The 12619-nt window shown below is 33.9% G+C and overlaps 1 protein-coding gene across 8 annotated transcripts in view; it reads right to left on the reverse strand.

The window, feature by feature from the left end:
* Positions 1 to 485: 485 nt before the first annotated feature.
* The window catches only part of ATP11B (ATPase phospholipid transporting 11B (putative)), a 124823-nt gene continuing 112689 nt past the window's right edge, over positions 486 to 12619 (reverse strand). For 3 of the 8 annotated variants that reach the window (XM_061194446.1, XM_061194447.1, XM_061194440.1), the window contains 2 exons: positions 5656 to 5789; positions 486 to 1471 (listed from right to left, as the gene is read on the reverse strand). In XM_061194446.1, the coding sequence (XP_061050429.1) occupies positions 1390 to 1471; positions 5656 to 5789 (216 nt within the window). In that variant the 3' untranslated portion in view covers positions 486 to 1389. Of the gene's footprint in view, positions 1472 to 2421; positions 4797 to 5655; positions 5790 to 12619 lie in introns of those variants that run through there. The other 5 variants (XM_061194444.1, XM_061194442.1, XM_061194445.1 and 2 more) reach the window with 3 other exon arrangements.

The following is a 12619-nucleotide window of genomic DNA, read 5'->3' on the forward strand; positions in this document are numbered from 1 at the left end:
AACAAATGACAACACTGGATCTACATGATAAACTCAGGATGAAAATCAAATACTGAACTGCAGTGAGTTAACGGCAGTAATACACACCTGATTAATCATTTTTAGCATTTAAATTTACTGCAGCCATTACCCCATATAATTTAGCATTTTAGACTTTGCTTCATTTACATTCTATAGCCACACCTTATAATGGGACACTGGGCAGATTTCACTTTACTGTAGTAGTCTGCTGTAAGTTAGATAATGTATACTAACCTAAAAATAACAGGATTCTCATCTGAAATTCTTTATTCTAAAAGCTAGCTTACTGAAAGGCAAGAGCAATTCTGAGCTAGTTACAGAAAGAGGCTCTTCTCATTTTATTGATTTAATTATCCTAATATTTTGATTTGTATAATTAAAAGTATTTGCAATATTTAAATAGTTTTCAAACTGGTTTTTTATTGATTATAGTTGAATTTACAACAGTGTCGTAAAATACTATAAACAGAGCCTTCAGATAGACAAAAAAAGCAAATTTAAATATATTAACCAGATTAAAGCATGCAAAAGATCCAATGATAAACACATTAAATAATAATATGCTAATGGTGTCTAATTTACCCACTATAGGTTCTTTACATTGTCACAAAAATAGTAAACATCAATTTGAAATTTGGTGAATGGACTTGATTCCTGATTTATAGGTAAGATATGATATACCCTTTGCATGTATATGGTTAACTGGTTGTGTTACAGTACATTTAGAGAAGTTTTGGTACTGGTATATATTTACTACCCATACTGCAGTAAATAATGGTTGGAAATGCATTCTCCTAATTTGCTCTGTGAACTTAGAAAGCACTAATGAATGAACAAACATGGGTCACTGAGGGACCAAAATTCCTTACTATTCACATTAACTTTTCCCATGAAAAGTTTCAAATATAACTCTAATAAAAAAATAGAGTTTTCAAGGCAAACTTTTCAGCATAATTTATAGAGGCAGATTTAAACAGAAGACTCAATAACCAAGCCATACTAAAAAATACAATTAACTAGGAATTAGCTCCCTTTTCTACCTTGATGTTAAAATATTTAGTGGCCTTAGCAAAAGGCTGAAATGCCATTGGGAGTCCCGTAAGCACACGGGGAAAACCCAGATAAAGAGATGAAAAATGTCTCTTTATTCATAAATTTTAACATGTTCAGATTTAAATTAAGAGGGCGGCTGACAGGGGTGCATGGTAATGCTTTTTGTTTGTTTGCCATTATAACTCTGAGTGGGCATGAACTACTCCAGAGATTTCAGAAAGTAATTCCGCAGAGGTAGTGTGGCCATTACCAGGATGATCACACTGAATTTTAGGAAAGGAGTTGAAATGGCTCCCACAAAGTACTACCGCCCCTTTAACAAGTAGACGAGTCCATTGTGGAGAGAGTCAAGATGCTCCTGTCGTTGGTATAGAAAGGATCCGATGCACTCCATGATCTAAAGTAACAATAAGAGAAAAGTTTGGCTCACCAGGACCTATGTTTCAATTGAGAAAAAATTGTACTCTAAAACTTAGGACCAAAATGCGATTTGAGTATTAAAATAAGCACTGATTGATTCATTTTTAAATGCTAAAGATAAGTTCTTCTTACTAGCATTGAAGGACCAAACATTCTATTTATATTATACAAAAACTTGGGAAAAATAATGCTCTAGTCATCATATAAAAATATTAGCCAAAATTCATTAGCATTAAAACAACTTCTATAGGTAGTAAAGCATGAGACACTCTTAAAATCTTAATTCAATAAGAAACAAGTATGTTATTAAGAGGTATGCACATTTGGTTTTACTGAAAAGCAACTAGGCTGTATTTTGACATCACGAAAGCAAACAAACAAAAATCTCACTTACCAAAAGCTTTGGAATGAAACAGTAGTATGTTCATATTATATTATTATTTCTTTTCAGGTATAAATTCTATTCTAAAGGTTTTAGCATTAATTAGCTTGAACAAAGTAAATGTTTTAATTCAACAGGTATCAAAGACACCTTGAACGAAGTAAATGTTTTGACTCAATAGGTATCAAAGACACCTAGAAGTCACTAAGGTTTTCACTTAACTAAGAACAAATGATCCTCTACTGGTCTGGAAAAAGTTAACTACTGTCTGTCTGAATGATAAGGCCATAAGCAATTCATTATATAATACTTTATTTGCAGCTGTACCAATTTCAGCTAAAATAACTTAAGACTAAAAATAGCCTGCCATGCTTAAAATAGCCTAACCTAGTTCAAGGACAGTATTAGGATTACCAAGTTAAAGGTGGCTTTTCTTAGAATACTAAAAGCACTTAATACATTTTATGTAACTTTTTCCAGGGTTCCCACTTTCCTTAAATAAAGAAGTTAGAGAAAGAGATTAGCACTTAAAATGGCCCAAATTCACTTTTATAAAAAATCTGCTGTTTCCTAGAGACTAAAGTTTGTATGCAGTTCAATTTTAAACCGATTAAGTGAGCACAGTCACAAGGAAGATTGGAACCTAGAAACTTTACAAAGTTGGCAAAGAGGAAGACAAACAAGCAACAACCATACCAGTGGTTTACAGGTTCTCTAATTTTACTAGTTTCCAGAAAACTTAAACAGTATCTACCTTTGTTTAAGAAGGGCTTGTTCACTACGGTCTCTCTAGCACCTAGAACTGTGCCATAGTAGGTACTCAGTATTGGTAAAATAAATGAATGGAATAAGACTATGAACATTTCTTAGAGTAAGTATTTATGCAAGAAAAAGTATGCTCAGACACACATGACAAAACATAACTATAAACAATACTCCCAAACTGCCAATATTTTAGTTTTTCCTCTTTTCCAACCATTGCTTACACAGAAGAATCTTATTAGGTAAGGTTTCCTTCATTTTTGATCTTTTCAAAGCACATATGTGCATTCATATTGTTAAATATCATATTTGACAGAACATTAAACACCTGAACTACATATTAACTATTAACTCCTTTCTACTTAAAAGACAGTTTTGATTAGGATAAAGTAACTGTTGGTAAATTACATACAGAAAAGCATTTATTGCTGAAGTACAGCCCTTTAGAGTACAACATGGCATATCCTTTATATAGCACCATGATGCTATCTTTGAAACAGAGCTTGCAATATGGCATATTCCTTTGACAACATCAATTAGTAAAATATAAGTAGAATTTTTGTGCCTGGATGGTAAAACTTTATTAGTAAAGAAATCTGTCATATGAAAGCACTAACTGTATTTCTCAAGTGATGACCATTACCTCTTACGTTTAATTAATGTTAATGGAACAAATATCCAAAGGAGTCTACATCTTGTAAATAGAGGTATCAGTCTTGCCCTACCTTTTAAATTAGACATGAGAGAGAAATGTAGAATAGATGCTATTCCAAAAGCAAAACAGAATGCCAAATATATTTCACTAAAACAATTACAGGTAAAAAACAAAAACAAATGACTTTTCAAAGTTTAAATATAATGTTAATGGATCCATGGCAATATTCATATAGCCCCTAGAAAAGCACCAAGTGGTTTTGAATATTGTATAATTTTATCCACTAAAAAAAAAATAGAACAAATCTCAAAAGACTTTTTAGATTATTCATTTGAAGAAAACAGGGAGATAATGACAGTAGTAATCGATAGCATAACCTGAGATGCTGGACATAATTGGAAAGGTATTTATAGTCTGTCAAATAAGATATTCATTACTGTTAAACATTTTATTAGGAAAAAAAAACTCTTAAAAAAGAAAAAAGTGAGATACAATTTTAAGGGGAAAGAAGTACAGATGAGAAGAGACACCTTCAACAGAACATGCAGAAATAAATCCCATAATTCCTTGGGCAGGTTCAAAAGGGATAATGCAGCATAAAAATGGTTATGTAAAGAATAATGGGGTGCATCACCTAAATAGTTGATATCCAGAAAATGGGAATATATATAAAGCAGAAAAATATTCTGGGATCATTTAAAATAAATTCTAGTCTTTTTTTTAGTAGTTAGTGAAAATGTATATTGTCATTAAAGAGAATTTCGTGTTGAAAAACATGTTCTAAAAATTCTATACAAGTTCTACAGTAGTCTCTTAGTCTAATTCCCACCTTAGTTCTGTGCAGTAAAGCTGTCTTATATTATACATTAGGTCTTTCTGGAACTTCCTTTGGGACACTTGTTGGACTGGGTACATGACAGAACTACTTTCTTATAATGCATTTCATAATACAATTGTGTAAGTCATAACATACAAGTCCCAATAAATTTAGGTGCTCATAGTAATTCTTACATGTGGAATAAAATGCCTACAAAATAATATCACAGCATTATGGAAATATTTTTGATCACATTAAATTAACAAATGGGGACTGAAACCACAGACATTATGTTATTAACATAAGAATGCTATTTATAAATGCAACTGTACCATAAAGAAATGGCCACAACTAAAGGCAAAGTGGGAACTAACAAGTTCACCAGTAAAAGTTACCTGAATTCTACGATACAAGAATGATGTCATACTCATCATTTTTAAAACATAAAGCCAACCAAATATTAAAAATTCTTTTATCAACAGATAAGAGTAGTGCCTCCTCTGCCCTTTATTCCCTGCTCCTGGGGTCTTCCCAACCTCTTCCCAGGCGTGGCACATGTAGAAAGTGATAGTATTCATGTGGCACACTGTGGACAATGGAAATCACCATCCATCCTTGCCCATCCGTAACCCTTCATGCACACGAGTGCACTGCTGCTCTGACTTTGAGACTTTGATATCATTCACCTAAAGAATACCAAAGTGTGAAAAAAATTATTTCTATTCCTTAATATTCCCTAAATAATAACATGTCTCTTGGGGAAATGTATAAAGAATTGAATCAATTTCACTTTTAAATAATTTAAGTGGTATATACCAAAAAATGGTATTTTTGTTATGATCCAAAAGAGCAAATCTAATTCAAGAAACACATTTGGGAGGAGACAAAAACACTAAAATTCTTCTAAACCATAATTTAAAGAGTCTGTTCTAACTTATAAACTTTTAATTAGACCATAAATACCGAGTAAAAACTTAAAAATCACAACTTATTTTAAAACCTCATTACACACATAAAAAGGTGTAGGAGAGCAGAATTTCAGCTTTTTATGTTTATAAATACCTCAAGGTCTCAAATGAGTGACTAGACAGTATACATGAAGAATAGGAAAGACAAAATCTTTTGACTTTACTATTATGTGTAGATTATTTTGTAAATACAAAAAGCAAACATACAAGCAAAACAAATACAGGAAATAAAACAATTTAGGTATAATCAAAAAAAGAAAGTTATAAAAACGAAACGAGTACCAGATACACACTCCTATTCACCACATTTGAGAAAGACTGTAAAGCAAGATTTTTTGTTCATTAGATGAAAAGTCTCTTCAAAGGTGCTTTCTGTTCCTTCGTTAGTGAAAGAACCTCCTACACCCTAAAGCCACAAAGTGAAATACCATCAAAGAGTGCTAATAAACAGCATACTTCCTGCTTCAGTTGGTAAAACCAGGGGCTGATTTATTAGGTATCTAGAGATGCAGGTTCATCCTGTTCCAGTTTATAGGATACTCATCTGCAGCAAAGGCTACTTAGAGAAATTTCACACCTGCTGACACGGGACGGACTACATCTTCCTATTACTCGTTCCAGCATTCTTCCAACAGATGCGCACGCTGTTTCTCCTTCTGAGAAACAGCACATGGAGTCCAAGCACTTGATACTTGAATTTGTTTCAGTAAGCTGAAGGAGTTGAAGGAGAAAAATATTAGTTTATAGATTTGTACTTCCAAAAATCATTAAAAAAACTGCAACAAGCACTTTAAAACCAAAAGTAATACATACATGTTTTCTATAATATGGAAATGTATGGAAGGCTTTAATTAAGAGTAATCATACCAAAATATTTAAAAGGCACTGTGTCCTAAATTAGAGGCTGAGTAAAATTATTATATAAAACAAGTAGCTGGATACTATATAAATCTGCAAAGATTTTGTATTTTAATATCTTAATATATTATGATTAAAATGATTTATTTACATCAACCACTCAGAGACTTAATGAATTCTCATTCTTCCTTGAGCTTTTGTTTAGGTGAAATGCTCCTGCAACTTCAATTAAAAATATCTAGTAATTGAGAAAAGTAGAGTTTAAATTAATTTGAAGACTGGGAAATAACCAGGCAGGACCAAATCCCAATCTTCAACAATAACAACAACAACAGTAGCAAACACCTTACGTAGTGCCAGGTTCTAAACACCATATAGATATATATATGCACATCATAAATAATTCTTGAAAAAAGCATCATCTGCCTTAAATTGCTAAGCAACTATTAAGTGCTAACCATGCCCATAATAAGTTCATCTTGCTTTTTAAAAATTAACTGATGATACATTATTAAAATAAAGAAGTAACTGAGTAGTACTATTTAGTTTTAAAACTGAATTAATTTCTGTAAGCTTGCAAGATTTATATTGATTGAGGGATAAAAAAACCTGGCAAGAAAAACTTAAAGCCACAGTACTAATAATTTCAATCCTGTTAAAATAAGGGGGAAAAAATGGTATGACCACATAGCCCAATGACTCCTCACCCTGGTTTTGACACAGTCAAGGGTACACCTAAATTTCTCAAGGGTTATCATTTTAAACAAACTTATTTTTCACTCATTTTCCTTTACATATATGACATATTGCATAACAAATCTTTCAAAAGTGTAGAGGAAGGAAAACAACAAAAATAGATTCATTAGAGTGCTGCAATTCACAAAGGTTGGGAATCACCAAGTGTAGAGTGTAGGCATGGCAACAGTGGACACTTGTGGAGACACTCACAATGGACAGAGGACACGAACATGATGAAACGTAAATAACCTGGCATTCTGAACCTAAGCAACTGGTGAGGTCCTGCAAAATCCCTGCTCAGAATAATCCTGCCAAATACCAAGCAGTGCGAGACAACTTGGTTCCTGTTAGGCAATGAACTGATTGCATCAATGTCCTAGGATCTGCTAAGCACTGAGAAATAGCCAAATTTTACTTATTCTTTCATTATAATACCCTTGGGTTTAGGACTGTTTACGATATTTCTTAAACTGTGTATTATGAGATATTTACAGACATTGTACGAAAAAAAGTTCTGTGGCCAATTAAGTTTGAGAAACACCAGTTCAAGGAATGTTTAAACAGACTTTGTGAGTAAAGGACTGTCAGTAAGTCAGGTTGTGCGGTCAGTCTCCAGGGAGAGAGCTAGACATGGTGCAATTCTCAAATTTGTTTTTTTCAGTAAACTCCCCTTCCTCCCCTCCCCACATGGAACATTAATCAACACCAGCAGGAACATTAATATTCAGTGGAAGATTTTAGGAAATGCTGGTTTAGGTAACAGGATTTCACCAGTTTCCCAGTTTCCTCCTTGGGTTACTGGGCTCCAGCTTCCTCCATCTCAAAGCCATCCTCTGTAGGAAGCAGGACTTTAGAGCTCCCACATGCTCAAGGATAAAGTACTACACCTCAAAGAGGCCTGTAGGGCCCTTTATAACCTGATCTCAGGCTGCCTTTCCTGCTCTACTTCTAAATGCTCCTGTACAGTCTCCACACAGCCAACCAGGCAGTGCTCCCTGCCTGTGGGTATGTGTCAGGGCCTGTCACCAATTGGGGGCAGAATGCTGACCCCTAACACCAAGTTCAGTTTAAATACCATCATCTCTATGAAACCTCCCCCACCTCTCCAACTATCAGTACTATCTCTTTCTCTCTAGATTCTATTCCAATTCTTGTCTGTATCATTTAAATGACAGAAGCACTTAAATTCAACTTATACTTCATTGAGCAAGGCACTGTGCTGGTTCCTAAAGGGGACAGCAACCCTGCCTTCAATCTGTTGAGTAAAGGATAAAGAAAAGGGTGGGAGATAAGCCAGGAACAAGTAATAATGGCAGTTATATTAATGGAATGCTTACTATGTATGTGCCAGTTAGTATGTAAGATGCTTCTCATGGATTATCTCATTTATAACCACCTTTTCGGACAGGCACCAGACTCATACACATTTTACAGATGAGGAAACAGAGAAGTTAAAAATATGTTCATGCTCACCCAGCTGGGGCTTGAGTCTTGGTTTGATTCCAGAGCCCAAACCTCTTTACCATGCTGTTATACTGCCTTCTTATAATTATGGTATGAAGCAGAGTACAATATCGAAAAAGAGGAAGGAAAGCTCAAACCCAGCTGTTGTTGTTGGTATTAGTGGGAGAGCATGAGAGATTTGATGAAAAAGATGGCATACTGAAGACTGGATGGGATTTCAATAGCTGGTGATGGGAGAGAAACAGCATTCCAGGCTAAGCAGAGAGAATGAGTAACTGCGTGGGCAGAAAAGTATGATGTGCATTTAGCACATGTCTAGCCTAAGTGTAGAGAGAGTAGTTGTTACTCCTACCCCCTTGCAAAAAGACCAGTGTGACTCAAAGTGTGATCTATGGATCACTGTTGGTCTGAAAACACTGTTACTAGCTGATGAGAGACAAGTGCATCTGGTCCGTGAGAGTAAGAGATTATAGACAATTTTATGGCAATTTGACAGAATAGTTTTGTAACTGTTGAATCTAATTAAAAAATTGGGGCTTATTTTATATATCTTTAAAATTTCATTTCCTAGTAATTCATTTTTATTGTATTTTACAAAAGTATTGGTCCGTGATGAATTGGAAATGAACAACAACAAAACAAACAAGAAAACAAACTGGTCATTCACAACATTTATCTGGGGAGCACTGAACTAGACCAGAAACTTGAAAGAGCAAGGGGTTTGGTTCTTCTTAGCTTAACAACATGTGCTTTACTACTGCTGGTGCTCGACCAACTGACAGGGATTCACTAAAGATAACATCCATAAGGTCAGCAGCATTTGAGTGTCCACATACATGCAGAACACTGCTTAGGTTTGGATCTGCTTTGCATTCATCACCTTTTACTTTAAAACCTAAGGACAAGTATTAAACTAAGGGCAACTCAACTCAGAGAGTAAACATCTTAATATGTCAAAAATATTATAAAGAAATGACTTTTCAGATCACCTTCTGAACTAAGCAAAATATATTTCCTTTTTATTCCCTAAGGAGAAAAAAAAAACCCACCTGCTTTGAAAATGCTGGTTAACTGTGTTTCTGTAAAGCTATCTATAGAAAACACTATACTGTTCTCTAGCAAACCTCCAAGCTCCATCACTTTTCCATATATACATCTTTGATCTCATATCATAGCTTCCAGTATAACAGGGGGTGGAGCATTTAGATCTCATTTCATTCAAAGTAAGGAGAGGGAGTCATTACCTTTTTAAAAAAGACTATTAATAAATACTACAAAAGAAAACAAGCAAAGTAACAGGAGTGAGACCCTACCTGGTGGCACTAAACAGTAACTTTTTTTTTTTTCCCACACACACACACTGTATTTTATTTTTACAAGAGATAAATAGACTGACACCAAGCATTGTAAATGGATGACCACAACAAAAGCAACGACTGCAATTACCAAACACGAAACACACTCATACTATGTCATAATATTGACATTCAGTCCAGTAATCCTCCACTGTAACAGCTCCTTTACTTTGCAGTGAAAATTGATTTGTACAATTTTTTGTAGAAAAGAAAACAAGCAAAGTAACAGGAGTGAGACCCTACCTGGTGGCACTAAACAGTAACTTTTAACTTAACAGAAATTTTGATTTATTGGTAAGACTCACTCTCCACCACATTTACTTCCCAGAAACAACCACATAACTTAGAGCTAAAAGGGCTGCCAAGCAAAACAACTATGGAGATCCAACATGGGTATGTATACCTAATAAAAATTTTCATCTTTATAGAACTTCCCTTTTGAAATAAATTCTGGCTCACTGCTCTTATTTCCATTATTTTCACATCAATGATGGTAAACATTTAAAAGTTTCTCCTGTTACTTCTACAAAAATCTTCCTTAAATTTTCTAAGTGTTGGAAAACTGTCATACATTTCTAAGTTTTTTAGTCATGCCTATGACATTTTACCCTATCAAATCAAATAAAGTTCTTTAAGTTTAGATAAAAATTATTTAACTATTGACCATATTTGTTCTTTTGCCCTTAAAATTATTTTATATACTTCATAATCAAAGTGAACACCTTGCTTAGCCTTAAAGGAGATATTTGTAAAGAAGCCTTAAACTATAATTATGGAGGGAAAAAAAGGCTTCTGTTTAAGGAAATGTTTTTCTTTTAAATGTGAGATCAAAAGTCATCAAATATTACCAATTTCCATATTTGGTTAAGAATAATAAAACCCCTAAAACAAGTTAATAGCTTCAAGTTCTTATTCAGAATTGGAAGAGGTACCTGTTTAATGATGGTATTTAAGTAACTGCTTCTCTTACTCAAGGCCTCTTTCTCCAAAACATGCTGTAAGCTCACATTTACTCCCCTGGACTCCCTTCCCTTTCTTTCTCACCAAGTAAAATAAACAATTTTGAAAGCCAATTATAAGTATAAATAAAATACCTCTATACTGACTTTTAGGGATCTCCAGAATGAAGGAGATTTCCATATGTGTTGCCTAAATTTAAGTGTGAAAATAAGCATACAATATGAATTCTATTTATTAGGTAAGCTTATTTTAATAAACTTGGCTTATTCCTTGTTTCAAAAAGACTGAGGCCCCTTTATTTTAATGATGTGATTGCAAAATAACAATATCTGACTAGGAATTTGTAGTTTAGGTGAACAAGAGTATGAGTTATCTGTGAAAAATGATAAAATCTCCAATTTTAATTTAATGGAGAGGGTAAATCAGAATAGCAACAATTAACTAATCAGCACAGCTGATGTTAAGAAATCAGTTTTCTAAGTATCAATCATTCACAGCATATCATTACCGTTTGGTAGAAATAATATCAATACTAATATTTTTCTTCATTTTGACCTCCAGATGAAAAAGCTGTTCAGTAAGTCAGCACAGATTTGAAAATAACATTAGTTTTGTAAACTGTCACACTTATCAGATATGCATCTAGGTCCTGCCTTATTATTATTAGTCTTTTAAATGTTCAATTGTATTTGTTTACAAAATTTTACTCATTCAGAAAAGTGTAGCTTTTAGTGGCAAATAACTAAATACAGGCCATTAAGGTTTTCTGTTCCTTTTGTAGTTCACTGCTTTGTTAAGTGAAGCAACAGCTGTATGTATCTTTGTCACACAAGAAGAGGAAGGTGACTTGTAGTTGGTTGAAACTGCTTAAAATGTTTTTTGTTGTTGGTGGTGACAGATTTCAGGTCTCGGGCTTAAGCGTCCTGGTTCACAATGAGAAAGGTCAGTAGCCGTAGCATCCTGTTGATATCTCTATGGTAGCTAGGTGCAAGCTGGAAAGAGGGCATCCAGAGTAGGGCCAGGAATCCAGAGACAAAAATGTGACAGAACAATGAAGGCCTAAGAGGCAGGGTGACGTAGAGGGAGATGACTAGGAGAGTCTAGCCCATGGCAGCATTTAGGGCTCAGCATAATTCTGCCTGATTTGGCAAGGCTGACCAAATTTTGATTAGAGAAACAACTGCCATTTCAAGACAGAAAATATAGGAGAGAGATATTATTTAATACTTACTTTTTTAAAAGTGATTTTCATCTCAAAATATATGCCAAAGACAGAAATATATGAGACGAGAAATACTCAAGATATATTTCATTCAACTAATTAAAATTCAGTGATAAGCAGAAAAAGACTGCAGATCAGGGTAAACACCTCCAGCAATTTTACTAAAATCACATCCATGGTTCGAGGGCTCTTCTACTTCCTTGTTTATAGGAAGAGAGACCATATGTCACAGGATGATAAAAGAATTCACTTATCATTCCTTTGTAAAAGTAACCATAACAAGGCCCCTATTATTTAATAGGGGTATTCTAAGAACCCAATTCTCAACTGTTCTATACATTTTATGGACATATTAAAGTAAAGCAGCACCATATCCATGTCTTTTGAAATATCCACTTGAGCTTGAATCTTTGGGGAACTTTTATCGCAGAGGACATAATTTCACAGTATTAGCACAGTCAGTTCCCAAATGGATTATGTGCTCTGGGAATTAACCAGAACATCATATAAATCCCAGCCAGCTTCCCCTCTTTAATCAATGAGTTCTTCAGCTGAGTTTTCCTTGTAGCCAATGAGCGCATGTTCTAAAAACTAAAAATCTTTCTATATTTATCAAAGCAAAATACAAGATAAATATATTATGAAGGTAATCATATGAAATATCTCAAAACAAAATAAAAATTCAGAATTGTTTTGAATTTCTTTTCAACTAATAATAATAATGACTGGGAGTTGATGAATCTTCAACATTTTCCGTTTTGGGCAATTCACTAAAGGAATCTAATTTTAAAAATATGTATTCCAGAATAATTCACATTTTTTCAAATTATTGTACCTGTTCCACTGTCTGATTTATAATCTTCAAGTAGCTTTGTTTTAAAGTTTCACCATTTATGAGGGTTGTCTCAGATGAGACAACAGCACCTTCTTGACCAGTAATTAGA

This window comes from Eubalaena glacialis, chromosome 6 (genome assembly GCF_028564815.1).
Source record: "Eubalaena glacialis isolate mEubGla1 chromosome 6, mEubGla1.1.hap2.+ XY, whole genome shotgun sequence".
Lineage (NCBI taxonomy): Eukaryota > Metazoa > Chordata > Mammalia > Artiodactyla > Balaenidae > Eubalaena > Eubalaena glacialis.